The 20,717-nt window shown below is 40.1% G+C and overlaps 1 protein-coding gene across 3 annotated transcripts; it reads left to right on the top strand.

The window, feature by feature from the left end:
- Window positions 1-1,999: 1,999 nt before the first annotated feature.
- Window positions 2,000-19,203, top strand: trim33 (tripartite motif containing 33). Of its 3 annotated transcripts, XM_079557757.1 has the most exons (21): window positions 2,000-2,683; window positions 7,131-7,249; window positions 7,638-7,785; window positions 8,509-8,641; window positions 9,028-9,144; window positions 9,255-9,369; window positions 9,897-10,043; window positions 10,128-10,245; window positions 10,331-10,635; window positions 10,745-10,942; window positions 11,670-11,726; window positions 11,948-12,148; window positions 12,383-12,509; window positions 13,822-13,885; window positions 13,961-14,102; window positions 14,177-14,544; window positions 15,576-15,687; window positions 15,928-16,002; window positions 16,170-16,322; window positions 17,913-17,963; window positions 18,619-19,203. In XM_079557757.1, exons 1-21 carry the CDS (start codon window positions 2,041-2,043, stop codon window positions 18,835-18,837), a joined length of 3,612 nt encoding a protein of 1,203 aa, XP_079413883.1. In that variant the 5' UTR covers window positions 2,000-2,040; the 3' UTR covers window positions 18,838-19,203. The 3 variants fall into 3 exon arrangements, with proteins under 3 accessions (XP_079413883.1, XP_079413884.1, XP_079413885.1); XM_079557758.1 differs by lacking the exon at window positions 17,913-17,963; XM_079557759.1 differs by lacking the exon at window positions 11,670-11,726.
- The last annotated feature ends 1,514 nt before the right edge of the window (window positions 19,204-20,717 follow it).

The raw sequence follows: 20,717 nt of genomic DNA on the forward strand, positions 1-20,717 counted from the left end.
GTAGCCAGGTCAAGTAATAAAATATGCCTTTCTAAAAAGAAATCTATGATTTCTCCTTCTTTTCGCCCAATTTCAATTCCAGTAGTGTCCAGTAGGTGTCACTGCTATCTTCAAATAATGCAGTGTTCACTTTGCGCAAAAAGTCCCAAGTGGCCGGGACACGTTGCTACGCGACAGCCAACAGCCCTCGTATCAGTGGAAAAAATACTTAAAATGTTTTTTTTAAATTGCACAAGTAATCTTATATATTTTAAGACAAAGCTCTCGTTGGTTCTCTTTATCTAGAAGTGAAAATTGTTGTTGATCCACTGCTGATACATTGTGACGTTAGCCTAGCCTTAGTTCACAAGATAAACTAGCCTATGTGAAGGCGTTGTTTGTTTGTTTGTTTGTTTGTTTGTTTGTTTGTTTGTTTGTTTGTTTGTTTGTTTGTTTGTTTGTTTGTTTGTTTGTTTGTTTGTTTGTTTGTATTTTGCCATTTTTGCAAAATGCCAAAATCGCAAAAAGCATTTGAAACGAAAACAAAACAAAAACTTTTAGTTTTGTTTCTTTGTTTAATATCTAATGTTAGATACTACATTTTCTGAATCGAGTAGGTTGAAATTGCAAGACCGCACAAAGTGATTAAAAAGACTACAGATAACAACAGGCTACCACATTTGAACTGAAAAACAATATATTGGCCTATAACTTTTGAACAGAATTAAGCAAGAATATGTTGATTAGTAGGCTACTCAAGGCTCATTCATACTTCACAAGATGCAAGAGCGTCTTACAAAAAGTAATTTTTGCCTTGTAACTGTGATAACATTTTGTAACTGAAGACATTTCCATGGATACTTGCAGCTCAGGGTGCAAGAACAAAGTTCATCTTGTTTCTTAGATTAACAGAATCTTAAAGATGCACCACTTTTCAGGAATTCAAAAAGTGTGACAACCAACACCGGCAGACTGTAGACCTGCCCTTCGTTACATGTGACAACCAACACCAGTCAAAGTGTGACAACCACCTGAGGTGACCACTGCGTCTACAGTCTGCCGGTGTTGGTTGTCACACTTTATGAATTCCTGAAAAGCTGTACATCTTTAAGATTCTGTTAATTTAAGAAACAAATCTCAAGTGTTAGGTATCAAACTAACCAATGTATTGTCTTCATGTCTAATTCTGTTCAAAGGTAATTGGCCAATATAAAATGTAAAATGTAGTATAAGATTGCTGAAGAAACACTAAACTAGAAGTAGCCTAGTTTTAGTTTTTTTTTTTTATTATTGTTTTTGCGCTTTGGCTTTTGTTTTTACCTTTTAGAAAAAAAAATGTGTTTCAGCTTTTGTTTTTGTTTTTGAATTTTGTCTTTGCTTTAGCAGATCTTGTTTTGCGTTTTGGGTTTTGTTTGCGCAAATCTGCTTTTGTTTTTGCATTACAGAGTTTGTTTTTGTGTTTTAGTGCTCTGTTTTTGTGACCTGCCTTTCCAGGCCACCAAGTTTTAGTTTCATGAACTTTCTCAATTTCAGACAGACCTTTCGACTCAAAGCTTGGTGTCCCATATATGACAATCCTATATAGAGTTATCTTTATCATGTTATTACTATAATGTGAGATTTTGTGAGATCATTAAAGTCCTATCTTAGATAAAGAAAAAGAAAACTCTTAGATTATGTGGTAAATTCCTAAATTGAGTCAAATTCATAAACATTATTGACCGTCTCAGCTGCATTGGTCACAAATCCCCCTCTTAGGTGAGACCATTAACACATTTCTGATCAAATTGATTTGTATTTTCAGACTAAAATGTATTTTATTGCTGAGAGATCTGGTTTGAAATACCCAGATCGGATCAGATCTGGGAGTAATCGAAAACCACCTGTACAAATCTTGATCATAGAATTATATAGATTAATGTTTTGAAGAACTGAGCCCCAAAATTACAGGCTTCCCTCCAGTGTTGCTGTTTTTTTTGCTTATTCAGGACCTCTGACGTCATGACGCCAGCACATGGCTGAAGTTACGCAGTACGTGAATCGGTTCAAAGAGGAAGGAAGATGGCGGACAACAAAGGCGAGGAGGATATGGACCCGTCCGCTAATTCGGACCCAGTGCCTTCAGCAGGTGAAAAGGAGAAGTCAGAAATCAAAACAGAAGCTACAACAGAACCCACATCGAATGATAAGGACAAAGATTGTACTGAGTCTGGTGAAACTGCGAATCAGGAGCCTACACCCCTCAGTGACGGAGGAGACGCGGACAGTGGAGGTGCTACTGCGGGAGCAGAGACCGAGCGGAGCGGGAGCACTAGCGACGCAGCTAGCCCGACCGGTATCGCCGCCAGCACCAATGCAGAGCCCGCTGCAACTGAACCTTCTCCCGCTGCTGCGGAACCTTCTCCCGCTGCTGCGGAACCTTCTCCCGCTGCTGCGGAACCTTCTCCCGCACGGGAGGGTCCTGCTGGCAGACTTAGCACTGAAATGTCTCCCCCTGCAACAGTTCCAGCGGCTACGCCGGTTCCCGCTCCTCTTAATTTGTTGGATACGTGCGCAGTGTGTAAACAAAGTCTGCAGAGCCGAGACTGTGAGCCCAAACTTCTCCCGTGTCTGCATTCGTTCTGCTTAAAATGTATTCCTCAGCCGGACAGACAGGTCAGCGTCCAGGTGCCTGGACCGCACGGACAGACCGACACGCACATCGGTAAGTTGTTTGCAAGTCTTGTTTTGTGACACACTAGTTATTACTTAAAGTATGTTTCTGTATTTAGCTACATAACGCATCCAAACATGTTGGCAAATGCAGAGCTTTTGCATCAACCTAGAAACCACAAAATACACCTGTAGATTCTGACGACTACAAGAAAATACAGCAAATTTAAATCATCTCTCAGACTTGTTGACCTTGTATACAGATTAGATCTGTCACGCGTGGAGTGCTTACTTTATCAGGTGACCTGTTCTGTCATGGCAAGCTTGATTTATTCATTTTAAATTTCATATAATTGAGTGATCTGACCCAGGTTTATGCCACTTCATTACACTTTTCATTTGAAGAGGGTTTTTTGTTGTTGCAAATGTTACCATCTTTGCATAGCAGTTTTTAATGACCAGATCTACTGTAGTGCCATTAAAATATAAAGTCTCTCTTTCCTTGTCAAATCCTTAGGGATATGTATTTTAGGTCTTACATTTCCCAGCTGAATACAGTAGTATAACCGTATGGTTAGTGGCTGACCACACAGTGTCTACGGTGCACAATAGTAATAGTCTGACTGTACATTATAATTGGATTGGATAGTTTTATGTAATTTAGAAGGAACAGCAGGTCTTTGTGGTTAAATTGTGATGTGACTTTTGCCACACCGCACATCCCTAATAATATTGCTTTGATGATATGGTGATTAGGTGTGGATTTTTCACGGTCGATTTTGTGTTTTTATTATTTTATTTATTGTTTAGTTTGGTAGGGACAGTGCATGTTTTTGAACACACCGCCGGATTGTAGCCATGAGCTACTTTGCATCCGTTGTCCCACCCTCAAACACACTCTCATTCATCCTGGCCTATTGCACATGTACCCGGAGGACACCTACGTGGGGAGAACATGCAAACTCCACACAGAAAGGACCTTCTAGCTGTGAAGCATGAGAACTAACCGCTGCACTGCTTACTTATTTTCCCCTTGGACTCCAATCCCGAAGTGGATTGGAGTCCAAACATGTGACATATTTAGTATAAATAAATGCATATTCTGGCCAACACTGTAAATTGATTCTCTTTGCTTGGTGCTAATGTTGGTCATGTGTGATTGGTCCAGGTCTGGAGGGACTGTTATCAGAAAACTGCACCCATGATGATGCGATGTTTATCGACAGTAGAAAAGATGACGCGATTAGGGCTGGTTACCATTAAACGATGCTAGTGTAGGATCGAAAAAAAGGTTCAGGTTCTACTGGTACCGAAAAAAATGAAAGTATTGAAAGCAGGAACTGAAAAAAAATATTTAGATCCTTGTTTTGCTGTTGTTGGTCCAGAAACAGGATTAACGGAAGTGACTTTATTGTTTCAGGTTTAAGAAAAATGTATCTTTTCCCTATTTCTTTTTTTCCCCCAATGTATTTTTTTTTTTCTCATTTTTTATTTTTTTTTGCCCCAATTGTTTCCTTGTTTTTCCAATGTTTCCCCTCATTTGTTGTACACACATTTTCCCTATTTCCCCCCTATTTTGCAATTTTCCCCCCATGTTTTCTCCATTTTGTTCCCTATTTTTGGCCCATTTTTTTCTTTTCCTTTTTTTTTTCTTCTTTCACACCATTTTTTTATTCTTATATTTGCCCCATTTTCCCCCAAATTATTCAAATTTTCCCCAAATTTCCCAGAAAATAGTTTTCTATTCTATTATTATGATCTATATTTTCTGGTTCGAGATGACAAAGATTTTAGAAAAGGTATCGTTCAGGTACCAAGTATCGTTAAAGTACTGGTATCGAATAAAATGTAACGTGCCTAACCCTAGACCCGATACAGAGGTCTGTGTGTGACATTAAACCATCCTGAATCAGCCACTCACAATATGAAGAAACCCTATAAACAAAATTCATCAAAACGAGCCTCTTTTTCATGCATTGCCACACTTCATTTAAAGGCCAAAGTGTATATTTTAAGCAGAGGTGGGTAGAGTTGCCATAATCTTTGCTCACAAGTAACAGTACTTTTAGATCATGTAAAGAGATTGAAAGAGATTTTCATGGAGAAAATGCTACTCGATTAGTGTGAGTACTGAGACTGTCATTATGATATTACTCAAGTAGAGGTAAAAAAAAAATACAAAATGTTCAAGAAGTACAGTTAATTTAAAATGATTTTGAGTGATATGTGTCACAAATAAATAAAAATAAATTAAAAAAAATCCTGGCCATGTCGATATAAGCTACTGGCACGAGTCCTCCACTTGAGCGACTATGTCAATGACATTTGTTTGTTGTTTGTTCTGGTCCAGTGGTAAGTGGGGTTCAAGGCCCCACCCAAAAGCTTGTCTACAAAACAAAAGAAGGATTTTTCTTGGAATTGATTTTTGAAAGGAAATGTATATTTATTATTTGCTGAAATGTACAACTTTAAATCAGTGTTTAGTCTTCAATCATTGTTAGCTGTTGTATGTTTTGTCATTTTACGGTGTAACAAATGCCTTTTGAAGAGAGTAAATTATTATTATTGGGGCCCCAAGAAATTTTCGGATTGATTCCAAACTTTTGGAATGGCGGTTCTAGTCTATTGAGCTCTTCAGGTGAGATGCAGCCCAGAATGGCAACACGTTTGTTTTGTTCGATTTGTGAGCCAAATGTGTACAGTACATTAAAATGAATGAACAATTTAGCAAAACACTGAAGTTAAGTTCCAGTATTCACTATGATTTGCCTTAAAGATAACACATTATTTCTTGTTTAGATTTTCTTTAACAAAAAAAAGTGTGTCCTTAATAAACGTCAAGGTCAGTTCTGCCTCTGAGATAAGAGATGTTGTGGTCAGATTGGTGTTGATAAGAGACTAACGGCTCGTGACCAATATACTTGCATTTTCAATCATTTTAATTTCAAATAAAAATTCTAGCTAGCTGGGGGGGGGAAGAAAATAATCTGTTAGTCAGTGTATGTCAGACTGACCCTATTATGACAGCGAATAAGAAGAGGTGTCTTTTGGTGAAAATCACTGACCACGATGTGCAGGTTAATAAGTTGTCTGTATTGTCCACCTTGTACCACTTGTTACTTAAAAAAAAAGGTAGGACAACTCACTGAGACCCATGTAATCTCACATCCTCTTATTTCTCATGTGCCCACAATCTGACTGGTCCCCACTGAAAAGTCCAAACAGCTTCTAGAATAAATGCTATATAGAAGGTTCAGCCCTAGAAAAAAAGCATACTCAATTTCCAGTGTGTTTCTTTATTCTTTAGTCTTGTAAAATCTCATCTTATACACGACTAATCCTGTTCAGATATGACCGTTTTTTTTTACTGGTGAAGTTGACTTTATGGTCTAGAGACTAAACTAGACACAGTCACACACTAGTTCATGCAGCCCGGTGAGGGAGTGTGGTCATGTGGCTTCTTCAACCCTGTTCTAATGCAGCTGCTCTCACCACCTCCCCCACAGCTGGAGCCCACACAAACCGGCTGAGTGCAGTTTGCGCCAGTCCAGACCGGTTCAAACCGGCTCACTCCGGTTTAAACCTCAGTTGGCTCAACTTAAGTGGAATTACTGGGGTTTTAGGGGAAGATAAGACCTCATCCTTTTTTTTAAAAATTGAATTGACTTTGTGGCAGATATTAGTGAATAAAACCATAATTCTAGTAATCAGTCGAAATAAAGCAGTATATGACATGCTGCTCGGTGTTAGGCTTCGCAATTTGATATTCTCATAAAACTGCCGGAGGTATTTTTATTGAAACCACCCGAGGCAAAACGATAAGCCCATTAAAATAGAAGTCCCATTACAGTGATTTTTTTTTTTCTTCAATGCCCCAAGGATGTTATGGAAATGAACCCAAAGACTGTTAAAATATCCTATTGTCTTTTGCTGACACATTAGACAAAACCTTCACAATTTAAGATTTCACAGGACTTCTGTTTATTATTTAGTTTTTCCTGATTCATATTATTAAAAAAAAAAGGCATTAGCGAATCAGAACTTTTTGGTTCTTTCCCCATATATTTTTAAAAATACAACACAACAAAAGCAATATAGCAAAAAACACTTTCTTCGTGAAGAGATTGTAGTTTTTCAGTGGTGACAAAATAGATATTTGCCTCTGGCATTATTCCCCATAGAGGGCTCACCTTACCCACTAACTGGGAGCTTGGTGGATGGATTCTTGCTTTGAATATGTGTTGTGATGGGAGGATAACTGAGCACTGGTGTATGAGGCTGAGATGGGAAATGGGGACAATAAATAGAGAACTTAAAACATTTCATTTTCACGTTTGAATGGTTTAATTTTTTTGTGTTTAATTATTTTGTTGAGTCGGGAATTGTCTGTTTCAAATTGACGAGTAAGCCAAAAGTAGTGCATTTGACTCGCAGAGGACTTGATACGTTATTTAGATACTGCTTTCTTAACATTGTGTGTTTACTTTCTTTTTCTCCAGTCAATGTCATGCGCTGTTCAGTGTGCCTCCAGGACTACAAACAGCTCGACATCATTGACAACTACTTTGTCAAAGACACGTCAGAAGCCGCCACCTCCGCTGATGAAAAATCTGCCCAGGTTTTTAAACATAATTTTCATATTATGTGAATTAAGCCAAACGTATCAGTTTGCTTTTGTTAAACATGTGAAGTTAATGATAATTACCAAGAGTATTATTTTTGGAGGTACCTAATTGGGGAGCGTAATCACCTTAAATCAAAGTTAACACAGAGTTTGAGTTGCTAAAGTTGTTTCAAGCCTATAGCAGTTGAAAAAGGGGTTTTGAAGCAGCTCTGCTCAAAATGTACAGGAAGTCAAGTCTCACCCTCAAAACAAAATGAAACTTACATGAATAAACATAACCCCAAGTATCTGAATAGGAACCACCAAGGCAAATGGTGAAGGATTTAGTGTCCTGTTTGGCTTGAACAATCATTTCATACTGTTTTCTGCATGTTGTTTTCAGGTGTGCACGAGTTGTGAGGACAACGCGGGCACGATAGCTTTCTGTGTGGAGTGTGGGGAGTGGTTGTGTAAGACGTGTGTGGAGGCCCACCAGAGGGTCAAAATCACTAAAGACCACACCATCCGCACCAAAGAGGACGCCAACACAGGTACACCTCCCATCTGGAGAGAGAGGAGGAGAACACGGCTGCTCCAAGTTATATGAACTACTTAGTACCTGCAGAGTAAGAGTGGACCGACTTGTGCGTATAGACTGTTGCCATGGTAACAGAGGTGCAGCAATGAGCTATATTATCCTTGTGCAATCTGCAGCTCGGTGTGTGATTTGCCGTTGCGTGTTTCGCACAGAGAGGGTTCACGCTATATTTCCCTTTTTTAGTTTTAATTCTGGTGTATATTATTTGCATTCAATAATTCTCTGAATAGCCATTTGTAAATGGCTGCAAATATTTGTACCCACACATTTGACTTTGTTAGTCTTGAGGTCTTGCTGTCTATTCTGTGATCCAATTATTATTTTTATAAAATTGGTCAGACCCAGGGGGTGCGGACATCACTTTGTGTTGCCATGGTCTTGGAGCCCCCTGATAGGTTGGTTAATAACCAATCAGAGCCATGCAAGAATAGAACATTTATAAAGCATTTTCCAACAATTAATAATAATTGATTAATTTATGTGTCTTTGGAGCATAAATCCGTATTTTGAGATAATGTTTTGATATTTCGATATTAACTCTCAATATTAAACAGAGTTAATATCGAGTAGTAAAATAATTAGAAACCACACATTATCATAGTTGGACAATAGTTGGACTTCAAGCTCAGAATAAGGGTGCACTGAACACTATTATTATTTGATTCCATGTGTGCAGATTCTGTGGGGACGTCGGGACAGCGGCCAGTGTTCTGTCCCATCCACAAACAGGAGCATCTGAAGCTGTTCTGTGAGACGTGCGACACTCTGACATGTAGAGACTGTCAGCTGCTGGAGCACAAGGAGCACCGGTAAGTCGGTTAATTCTCCACAAAACTAAAAATTCTCCTCATTGGACATTGTACTTGGTAATTTAATGAAGTTAATGAAGTTGGTCCATGTGAATCCTGCCAGCGTCTGATTGGTCGCTGAGATCAGCAAATGGAGAGACTTAAGAGAATAATATGATTCATTAAAATGCTGTCCAAAAGGTCAATTAAATGCATTCTATTTAATTTGTAATGCATTTAGACTTCACTTACTACAGACGTCACTTTTCTAACAATTCCTATAAACACCCATTTATGTAGATCTCAGGCCACTCCAGGGGTTACGTATAGTTCCAAATGTAGAATAAAGGTGCAGTGTTGGAGCTGTTCAACTTGTGCGTCTTACCCCAATTTCATTCTCGCATCAGGTACCAGTTTCTAGAGGAGGCCTTCCAGAACCAGAAGGGCATGATTGAAGCTACAATGTCCAAGCTTCAAGACAAAAAGAACTATGTCCATTTCACTGTCTCTCAGGTGCAAAACAGGTACATTATGTTTAATAATTCTGCTTGCCATAGTGTGTATATAAAATGGTGTTTTTTATCCATTCTTCCATCCATCCTTTAAAATGCTTCTTATTGTCTGATTTCTCTAGGCTCAAAGAGCTCAGTGAGACGCACAAAAAGGTGGAGCATGAGATTAAAATTGCAGTCTTTACTCTGATAAATGAGATCAATAAAAAGGGGAAGTCCCTACTGCAGCAGTTAGAGGTAAGACATCCATCCTATTTAGTTAAGTCTGCTCATTAGAATTGCTTATTCTACCGTTTATATTCTGCAACCAAGAGTTGTATTAATTTGTATTATATTTATTTTATTTTTTTCCTGTTTTTATGAGTAAAGTACATTCAGTTTAACTAATTCTGTATCTACAAGAAACATCTATGTTTTAACGGGTTAGATAATGTTTGATAGTGTATCATTTATTTTTGACAAAGGTCAATGGCCTGGGACAGGATGTGATTCTGACTACAGTCTCTTATAATGCCAGTCTTCATTTAATTTATGGGTATATGGGAATAAATGCTGTGAGTAATAAATAATGTTAAGAAATATATGTTGCGCGAACTGTGTAAACTCTAATGTCCGTAGCCCAAAGAAGTGTGGGCTCCCCACATTGGAAGCTAATTTTTCCAATGTCTTAACTGTATTAAACCAAATGTTTGGGGCAGAGATTTTTGTACGATATCTGTTCAATTACATCTTTTTTAAAAGAGTAAACTGTTTTGTCTTGTCAGGGTGTAACCAAAGAGCGCAGCTTGCGTCTTGTGGCGATGCACAAGGACACCACTCAGTTGGCCCATCAGATCCACCATGTGTTGAACTTCTGTCACTGGGCCATCACCACTGGCAGCAGCACAGCTCTGCTCTACAGCAAGAGACTGGTATGACTCGTACTTACACACTCGTCTATTGGTTAGTTGTGGAGACCTTTCTCGTCATCCTTGTTTCCTATTCTTTTTGAATAGATTTTATTTCAACTCCGCCAGTTATTTAAGGCTAGAGTGGAGCCCCCACCTCAGTCCAATGGAGTTGTACGTTTCTTCTGTGACCCTACTTTCTGGGCTAAAAATGTTGTGAATTTAGGTGAGTGAATGTGCCGTGGAGTAAAATCGCTTTTTTGACGTTGACTGATGTCCATTATAAGTAATTGCTCCTCCTATGACTGTAGGTAATCTTGTCATCGAGAAGCCGCCCCCTGTGGCACAGCCTCAGAGTGTGGTGGTGGGCGGCCCCCCTCTTCCTCCAGGGCAGGTTCACTCGGGAAAACACCCAGGACAGATCAACCTGGCCCAGCTGAGGCTACAGCACATGCAGCAGCAGCAGGCTGCTTTTGCCCAGAAACATCAACATCAGCATCAACAGCATCAGCAGCAGCAGCAGCAGCAGCAGCAGCAGCAGATGCAGCAGATGAGGCTGGCCTCTCAAATGTCTCAACAGCACACCAGACAGGGAGGACCAGGCATGGTACAACAGGTGTGTCTTTTACACATTCAAGCCTCTTACTGTATTTTGACTTTCACTTTAGTGATGCACAAGCGCAAATGAATAATGCTCCAAATATATCTTGTGTGTCCATGTGCAGCCTCCTCGGCTCATTAGTTTGCAGCAGCATCCTCGAGGGCCTGGGGGTATGAACGGTGCTCCGGGGCCCCCCATGTTCCCCTCCTCCTCTCACCACATGCGCCTGCCCGGGCCCCCTCAGGGCCGAATGCCTGCAGCACAGCCCCGACACAACGGGCAGCCTTACCCTCAAATGATGCAGTCACAGCTCCAGAGACAGGTGGGTTTGCCTGCAGTCCTTCTGAATAATAAAAAATGAGATTCAGTCACTATGTTCAGTTCACTCTACTGTTTAATACATTTCACAAAATGTTTTTAATGTGATACTGTTAAATAATGTCACATAAATCTGTTTTGTTAGATTATCTGAGCTATTGCTTACTAACAGTAAGCTCCTCTTGGGCCCTATAATATGCAATTTTCAGACTTGTACATTTCTGCCTCGTTAAAATTGTTTCCAATTTTATACTTTAAATCATGTATATGCAATGTATGTGTGGAAACCAGGTAAAAGTACTTCAGCCCTGATTTGTGGGCTGAAAATGGCACTGTTGAAACGAGTAAATCTAATTCAACCTCAAATATCAGTCCCAATCAGAGCTATTCTAACTTGAGCTGTGTTTGCTGCTTCAAGGCTAGTTATTGTCCATGCTTTGTTGCTCATCTGCAAAGAGAGAACTCCAAATAATAAAAACTATACAAAGCTTACCGGTATACGTTTTTAGGCAATCAAGTATTTCTGTCCCACAGGTATTCTACTTCAACTTTAGATTTCCTCGACATGGATCCTGCAACCACTACTTACACCTTAACCCTTTAATATGCTAATCCTCCCCGAATGTGTCCTGCAAGAAATGCCACAAAAACCTTACGTGTGTTGATGCATGTAAATAAAGTCAGCATAAGAGAAGCCCCACTACATGTAGCCCCTCTTTCTCTGTGTCCAGATGGCTTTAGAATCTGAGATGAACCACCAAAGGTTTCGTTTCTTACTACAATCAGGGGTTTGGCACTTTTTCTTATTTTGTCATTTGTGTCTGGTGCAGCATGTGTAGAGTGACTGACATGCATGACTGTACAACATGATCCAAAAAAAAGATAGTTATAGTTATATTTTACAAACGATGTATTCTCACCCTATCATAACTTTTACTCACTCCTGTTCTGTCTGACCGCCTCTGTCTTTGTCCTCATCCATTATGCATTTATTTGTCTCTCTACACAGCACTCGAACCCCGGCCACGCGGGCCCTTTCCCGGTAGCTTCCCTCCATAACGCTAACCCCACCAGTCCCACCAGCGCCAGTATGGCCGGACCGCACACTCTCCGCGGCCCGGCTAGTCCCATCTTGGGACCCATCGAACTCATCCCCTCTGTCACCAACCCAGAGAATCTGCCCTGTCTGCCCGAGATCCCGCCCATCCAGGTTTGACACACTCAAGTCCTTATGCAGTATTTCTTAAGTGCATTTCTCTATAGCCCTTTGGCAGTAGGGTCTCTGAAGTGAATATACTATACGAGTTTGTAAACAACCATCTCCATAGTAATAGCTCCTGATATCTTTGGTATTTGATGACTAATTTATTTTACTGCATTTTGTGTATTGTTGGGCTCTGTTGATTCTTGAAACATTACTAACTTCTCTGTGTGTTGCATTTAGCTTGAGGATGCCGGTTCCAGTACCTTGGGGCACCTCCTCACTCGTTACATCAACGCCAGCACACACCTGGGCCCAGTGGACATGAACACGTCACCGGGGCTGTCCACACATTCCCCGGGATCATCAGGTAAATTTGAAATGAACAGGCTTTTGAACCATACTATGATTTCAATTGCCCAAATGCATTGCAACATTTCTACTGTTGTAATCACCTACCTGTAGTTATACCATTTCTTCAATAAATAAACCATCCCCGTATACTTAAAGTGTGCAGTCGATTGGGAAATGGAGCAAAAATATCAGCATTTCTGATTTCTTAGGTTAGCATTAAGGGCCTGTTAATGCAAAAAAATATAATCTGGATCCAAATTATCCGGATTTGTAAATCCCATTTTTTTCTATCCAGGATCAGGTAATCCTTACTTTTATGCTGGTTTTTCAAAGCAACATTGGATTGGATCACCCTGATCCAGATGCGTTTTCAAGATTACCAAACATGGATTACCAGTGCTCTAAATGGGATAACATATCACAATGTGGGCTACAGGCAATGTAAAGAAGAGCCAACATTGGGTCACCAAGTATTTAAACATAACATATACATCCACTTCTATTAATGATTTCTTTTATGACAACTCATCTGAGCCACAACAAAAAACAAATATACATAAACGCATACATTGTATAGGCGCAGTAAGGGATACAATTGTTAGGAATTATTTTTGACAGGTTCATCTCTGATGATTTTTGTTGAAATTAATATACAGTGTGAATGACAGAATATTGAATATATCATTTCTGTTTGTTATTCAATCTGTTAAGGGGTTTATTTCATGGGGACAAGATTATTTTATTTTCACTTTACTATACTGACAGGTTTAGTTGGTAGCCTGTGTCTAATCTAAATTGATTATTTGACCAATTTTAAAGTTTTGCTATATTTTCTTCCTGAAATCCACCTTGAAATCCTTCCCCTTGTTGGGATCAGGATAATCCTGTTTTTTGGATCAGAGTTATCCAGATCCTACTGAAATGTTTTGAACAACACACAGTGAAGGTTTGATCCAGATTAAAACTAGGATTGGATTACGTGATCTAATAAGATTTCAGAATCCTCCTTTCCCTTTTGAACAACCCATTTTCAAGATTTGATCCAATCTGATGACCAAAATCCAATCCGATTACCTTTGAACAACTGGCCCTACATTGTTAGTCCACATGCTATTAACTCGTCATTCCCACTCCTCGCACCCCCCCATGGCTCACGTTGTGTATGGGTAAAATATATAGATTTTTTTTTTTTTTTTTACATGTCTGCACTACAGCAGCCAGAGTTTAGCACTGTTTGTAAAGGGTTTATGTATGGCGGCTAATCGACCGAACCACATAAGGTTTTTAAGAATGATTTGCTAAATGGTCTTTGTTTTTATATGTGTCAGGTCTGTCCAATGCTCACACACCAGCGCGGCCTTCCAGCACCTCCAGCACAGGCAGCAGGGGCAGGTATGTTGTTCAGAGAAACACTTTGGCTGAAATTTGACAGTAAAAGTTAATGAGTGATCTGAATGTGTGGTATAGCTGTAGTTCGTCCGGGAGAGCAGCGGTCGGTTCTTCAGTGGAACAGGTGCGAGTTAAACAGGAGCCTGGCACTGAAGACGCCTACAGCTGTACCACTTCTGTCAAGTCAGAAAAAGGCAAAGATGGGAGGAGCGCGTGCATGGTAGGAACACTGGTTTTAATGATGTTCTTTTCTAATGTTTTGCTTCCTAAACATTTGCTGCTTGTTTGTTTCAGATGAGCAGCACACAGGACAGCACCAGCTTAGCAGCGTCAGCAAGCCAGGACATTCTCAGGACAATAGACGAGCTCATAAAGCAAGAGCCGCAGTCCCAAACGTGCTCAGGCTTCAATGGCTCCATCACCTCCCCCCCCACCACCACCTCCACTACCTCATCCTTCACCAACGCGCCTCTCACCAACGGCAACACGGACAAACGGACTGGGGGCGGAGCTACAGCTGCCAATCAGGGTTCAAAGGACGATGACCCAAATGAAGACTGGTGCGCTGTGTGCATCAACGGCGGAGACCTGCTCTGCTGTGACCGCTGTCCCAAGGTGTTCCACATGAGATGTCACGTTCCCACCATTAAAATATTCCCCAAGTGAGTACGCAGGCTTACGTTTCGCTAAATATTGAAATGAAGGTGATTTCCTAAACTGCCAATTTGGTACTTTATTCCAATGTACAGAAATGCAGTTATTTTAGAAAAAGGTGAAGCAAACCATTAAGGCAGTTTTCTAAAGATCCAACTGCTATTGAACCCCACTGTTCTTGGTTTATTTGCGAAAACATAAAGACAAATATGAACAAACGTTTGTTAATTTGAGTATACTGTTGTTTAAAAGGATAGTTGCTTTAATGGAAAGGCATCAACAGACCACAAGTGGGAAATGGTGATGTGGTAGACTGACTCCACACGAGAGATTGTCACTATGTAGGGGTCATTCTGCCAAAACGGTACCTTTTTGCATCCCAAGGAAATAAACAGCCACAAAATGGCAATCTCAACCAGTTGTTGAAAGACAACTATTGCATAGCATTATTTAGATGATGTTTTAAATATTTAATAGTTTTGAGGCAATTCAGCATTCAGAAGAGACTTTCCCACGATCTAAACCAATCAGTGACTCGCTCTTTCTTCGATATTTTACTCTATGAACTGTTTGTGGACGTTTGGAGAGGAGAGAAAATATGTCACGTCATTCCTGTCACCAATTTTTAATGTGTAAATCCAAGTATGTTTCTGTGCTTATTTAATCAATATCCACAAGAAATGTTATTTCAGTGGGTACAGCCTGGGCTTCTGTGCTTGTTAGCATTAGCCTGCAATTGGCAAATTGGTTAAATGTTGTCATTCCTGTTGCCCTCATTCCTGTTTCCATTCTGAGGTAGAGAAAATCCATTCAAAAAATGAAAAAGAGAGACTGAGATGGCCCCATACATTTTTGTACACCTAAACATATGTCAATTTAAAAAATATTTGGGGCGGACAAGGCACAGATTAGGCAGAATTTCCCATAGAAGATAGCTTAGTTTTGATTGTTTATATGGGTACTTTTTTGTTAAAAAATGCTTGGTTTGAAGTGAAATCACCACACAATCTGATGTATTGACTGGCCTTTTCTGTTTTAGGGGCGACTTCCTGTGCACATTCTGCCGGAGTCTGTCAATCCCAGAGATCCAGTACTGTGAAGAAAACCGCAAACAGACGGGGGAACAGAGCCTGAGTCCTGAGGACCAAAGGGTCAGTATCTTTCTCACTATTGCAGCACCTCAGCAAGTTTGTCACTGACAAACTTTATCTCTCTGTGACAACTATTTTACCAATGGAGACATTGGTGACGGCAACACTCTACTATATTTTAGGGGGAAAACGTCTTTAAACAAAAAATTTAATTCTATCCTTCTCATTGGGAATCATTGCTGTTGAACACCTGAAGGCATCTCACTGTTTAAACAGTCTAACTTTCTCCTCTATGTGCAGAGATGTGAACGCCTCCTGCTCTACATCTTCTGTCATGAGCTCAGTGTGGGCTTCAGGGAGCCTGTCTCTCCCTCTGTAAGTATCAAACCACTCTCACCATATTACTTATATTCTAAAAAGGGGCACGTTTGAAATCAAATAATAAATTGCCATAACGTTTAATTGGCTTTTAAGTTCGCTGTGTCATACATATCTGCTCTTTGTACGGCCTTATTTACACTGTTTTTATTTGTTTGCTGCAGGTACCCAACTACTACAAGATTATAAAGCAGCCCATGGACCTGAAGAAAGTGAAGAAGAAGCTGCAGGTGCGGAGCTCTCAGTATTATCAGTCCACGCAGGAGTTTGTGTCAGACATGAGGCTCGTCTTCAAGAACTGTGCTCAATACAATGAGGTGAGCAGCATGACTCCAGCACTGGCTTTGGGTAATGGCACCATCGTGTGTGTGCTTGCATCAGGGTCATTCTGAATCCCACAAGCCGTGAATGTAAAATGTTATTTTACCAGATACATTTTACTGACTTGTCGGCACCTAAACGTGAATCTGATCCTGGGATGTGGGAGTCGGCAGTTCTCTGGCACATTTTACATTTCAATACAAATTAACAAATTTGTAAAGAGTGCAGATTGACCTGACCTGTTCCGTCTGCTCAGTGGAGCGTCTCTTTCTCTGAAGACACTGCCAACACTTTATGTGAACCCTATTAACATTTCACACCTCTATGACGTTTTCTTGGTTAGCCATTGTCGTTTAGCGTTGCTTCACATAATCTATAAGCCATATTTGGCTGTAATGTCTTGGATGTGTGAGTGTCATTTGGGGCACGAGTTCAGAGTCCTTTATTCACATGTCATCAGGTGAAATATTGCAATTACCAGCAAGCTAGGGCTGTTTAACACAAGGAATGACACCGATTCACCAGAAACCGTCGATTTGTCGTAATCATTGTAATAGTGCTTTATGAGGCAGTCATTTTCTAGATGTTTTGATGAAACCAGTCATTTTCTCTTTATAATGAAGGTATCATCTAAAATTGCTGATAATGTGATAATAGTTTGTAATTGAATAAATGAGCTGAAAAACCACCCCTGCTAACTTTTGAGTCAAGCTAATGCTCATTTACCATCCGTCTTGTCATTTGCCAAGAGTTTTATGAGCTGTTGTTTTTAAACATCGTCATAAAAGCTAAAAGCTGTTTCTGCCACTGGAATATCTGGCACGTTTACTTTTTAAGAGGCCTGCACATCTCTGGTTAAATGTGCGACTTAAGCCTAAACCAGACTGGCTGTAAAAGGTGTGGGACACACATGTCTCAAGCCTGAATGGTCACAGGTTAATAGAATGAGGAAGCTGTTTTGCAAGCTAGCCAGGTTACCAATAAAGCTCATATTTTATCAATACTAGACTAACTTTTGTCAATAATAGACTTACCCGGAAGTGCAAGAGAATGACTTGTCCACTCAACAGTGCTGGTTCTGTTTAAGGGAGCTCCAGGGATATTTTCCGATTTCCTATCACACTTGCGTTTGAGCCTCAATAGCTTTGAATATAGTGTCCACTTTGTTGAATGTTTTAAGTATATTCCTCCACTGCACATTGCGACCCATTTGTCTTTGATCTGGAGGATATTGCAAAAACACTCACATGCCCTTCTCTCCCATTATGACATATGCTAAACTCCCTTTCTCTGGGCTTTTTGCAAAATATCAATTACACAACGTCAATTACATAATTTTTCACCCATAATGAATTTTATGTCTTGAAACTATAGTGGCGCAAATTAGAAAGTGAAAAAAAAACCTATGGCACCATAAATGAATGTTAAGCAGCTCATAGTGAAGTCTTGCTGTTAGTTCCAGTAGTAGCCTCTCCGTGCTGCACACAGCCTGTCAGCAGATTCCTCCTCTGTTCTTATGTGACATGTGTATTGACATTTTCTCTTGCCCCCTCTGCTTCACTTGTAATGTTATTGCCCCTCTTCAGATGTCTCGAATAATCCAGGTTTATGATGAGAAGAAACAGATTAATGACCAGGTAAGAGCTTCAGCGTCAGGAGCACAGGTGCCCTGCCCCTTCCCACCAAGGTTCTATGAAGTCTTAGGCCACACTTCATGATTAGTAATGAGAAAGGCGTCAGTCTGTCTCTGTCAAAGAGACCTTTTTGACTCCTGCTGCTCTCCCATTAATATTATTTCTCATTTGTCTTGTTAATACAGGAGTAATGATGGTCATTGATATTTCCCCAAGGTCCAACTTATATCAATGTACATTGGTGCTAGATTTGAGTGTTAAGGAAGTCCTGTTGAACTGTAATGCCCTACATGAGCTAATAGCTCCAACCTTAAGTAACACAAACTTCCAACCTTTTAGTATTTCAGTGATAATATTTTGGACAAAAATCCTTTACATTTCAAACAAAATCCATTTAATTGCTAAAGAAAGCTTCATTATCATTGTATGTAGTGACCTAAGATGGTTGTGGAGTTCCTTCATGGATCCTCAGTGGGATGGGCAGCATGATGTCTCTGTACAGGTTCTAAAGGTTAGATCTGGAGAGCTCCTGCGTCAGAGTTATCTTAACCAGCTCTAATTTGTCTCCTCATTCTCTCTTCTTCCTCTCCTCCTCTTCTTCCTTACCGTCACTCTGCACCTCTTTCTGTGCTCTCACCCTACCTCTCCCCTCCGCCAGGTGGGGTCAGAGATGGCCATCTCCGGCAAAGCAGTTGGCCTGTGTTTTGAAGAGAAGTTACTGGAGCTCTTTCCCGGACAGACTTTCCCAGATAATCCTGAACCAGAAACTGTGGCAGAAAATCAAAACCAGGAGGATTCGGAGGACTCGGAGGACGACTTTGTGCCGCCCCGACGAAAGCGGTTAAAAACGGATGAGAAAGTGTTGCATATCAAGTGAGAAAACAAGTGACTTTTAACTCCGGTGTTTGAGGTGAATGGATGAGATGCTTCAGCTTGTATCTCGCCTGAACTCTGCTTTAATTCAGACCTTTTGAGGACATGCATACAAGAGCTGCTGTTATTCAACAGCTCACTGTACAGGATTCCAGAAAGGACATCACTGACTGAGACATTAAGTTATACAACAATCCTCTATCCCCCCCCAGTTCATTTTCATTTGTAAATTTCTTGTGACGTTTGCTTTATAAAGAACTTCAAGTTCTCTGTTTCCAGTATGTGTACTACAAATTAACCAGATTATTTGTATGACGTTGTGGAAGCATAATGTAAATAAGAGAATCTAGATCATGAAGGTGTCCCTGTATTTGGGTGCATTAATAAAACTTGTTGAAATACAGATGTGTGTATAATGTGTTTGTTAGTGAGAAATGCATGTATCTTTGTGTAACTTTGTAATACTTTAGTTTTAGTTTTGTAAACTATGTTACAAAGTAACATTTTGACAGAATTTCAAGTATTTTGTGAAATTTCAAGATATTTACTGTGAGATGTTGACTTTTAAAGGTTTGTAGTTGAAATCTTTTAATAAGCAAATTATTTAAATTCAAACAGTTTTTTGTGTCATCCGCCAGTTGAAATTATGTTTTTGAGGTACTGGTATTTGTAGGAAAAAATAGGTATACGGTATATATAAAAAGCATTGTCTGTCTGCACTCTCGTGACAAGATTGGTCACGTGATTGGAAAGTTTAAAGTGTTAAGTGAAGGTAGATGTGCTGAGTGGTCCTAGTCTTTGTCTGACTCATGAAGTCAGCTGATTTTCCTCTTACATAATCACTATTTCTGCAGAAGCAACATGTGTCTTCCTTCTTCATTCAAAGTCGGTCTGTTGGACGTACCACTCTTAGCAGGTAGGATTTTTATATTTTCAGTATTAATTAAGATTGCTTAATACCTCCCATAAGGTCAAGACAAAAACGTCTTCAAAATATGCTGAGAGATATGTTTTGTCTACATAGCATGTTTAGGTGATTAATGTGTTTCATTTTCATTATATGTAGAGCCACTTGATGTGTGGATCTCAAGTTATTTTAAATTCAATCAGTAATCAGCCTAATTCAACACAGGCTGTGTAAGGGCTGTGTTGAAATGTAAAATATTATGGATTAATTTAAGTGGTAACGCTATTCCTCACCCTCTAATTTTGCAAGCCCGAACGCACTTGTTTCTTATGGCAATATCTACAGCTTACTGAAATCAATACATGCCATTATGGCTTTGAACCTGAAACAAGCATCAAAGCATTGTCTTCACAACTGCTTAACAAAATGTAGAAGGAATCGGGGGCCTCAAATCTAATGGCTTCTCTGGACTAATGACTAATTACTACTAGGCGCAAACTAATCGCTTTTAGCACCGCCGGTTGATATGTGCTTAGGCCGTGTGAAGTATGATGGTCTGACACATCCGGAGGAGAGTTTCGAGGAAAAGGAGCAATAACATTTGTCATGCATTATTTTTGTTGGGAAAAAAAAACTATTTTAAAGTCGAGAATTTTGGTGATGTTAACATAAGCTAAACAATATCTCGGCCCGGTTTAAAAGTGATTGTCCATACTAGGTGTGTTTGAGATGAGCCAGACGGACGCAGTTTTGACAGCCGACTGCAGACGCACGGTGCATGCCGGTTAGATTTCTGTCCGACTTGCTCCAGACGGGCTCTGATGTCACGGGCACGTGGGGCACGGAAAGATCGTGAGACCCCAACGAGAGCAGCCGACTTGATCAGCCGCTGCATCTCTCCAGAGGCAACTGCAGCGGCTCCACGGCCGCGTGCATGATGGGAAAACTCCCACCTGTCCGTGGCTCACGCTCAGGTG

The sequence above is a fragment of the Gobius niger genome (genome assembly GCF_951799975.1).
Source record: "Gobius niger genome assembly, chromosome: 6".
In the NCBI taxonomy this organism is placed as follows: domain Eukaryota; kingdom Metazoa; phylum Chordata; class Actinopteri; order Gobiiformes; family Gobiidae; genus Gobius; species Gobius niger.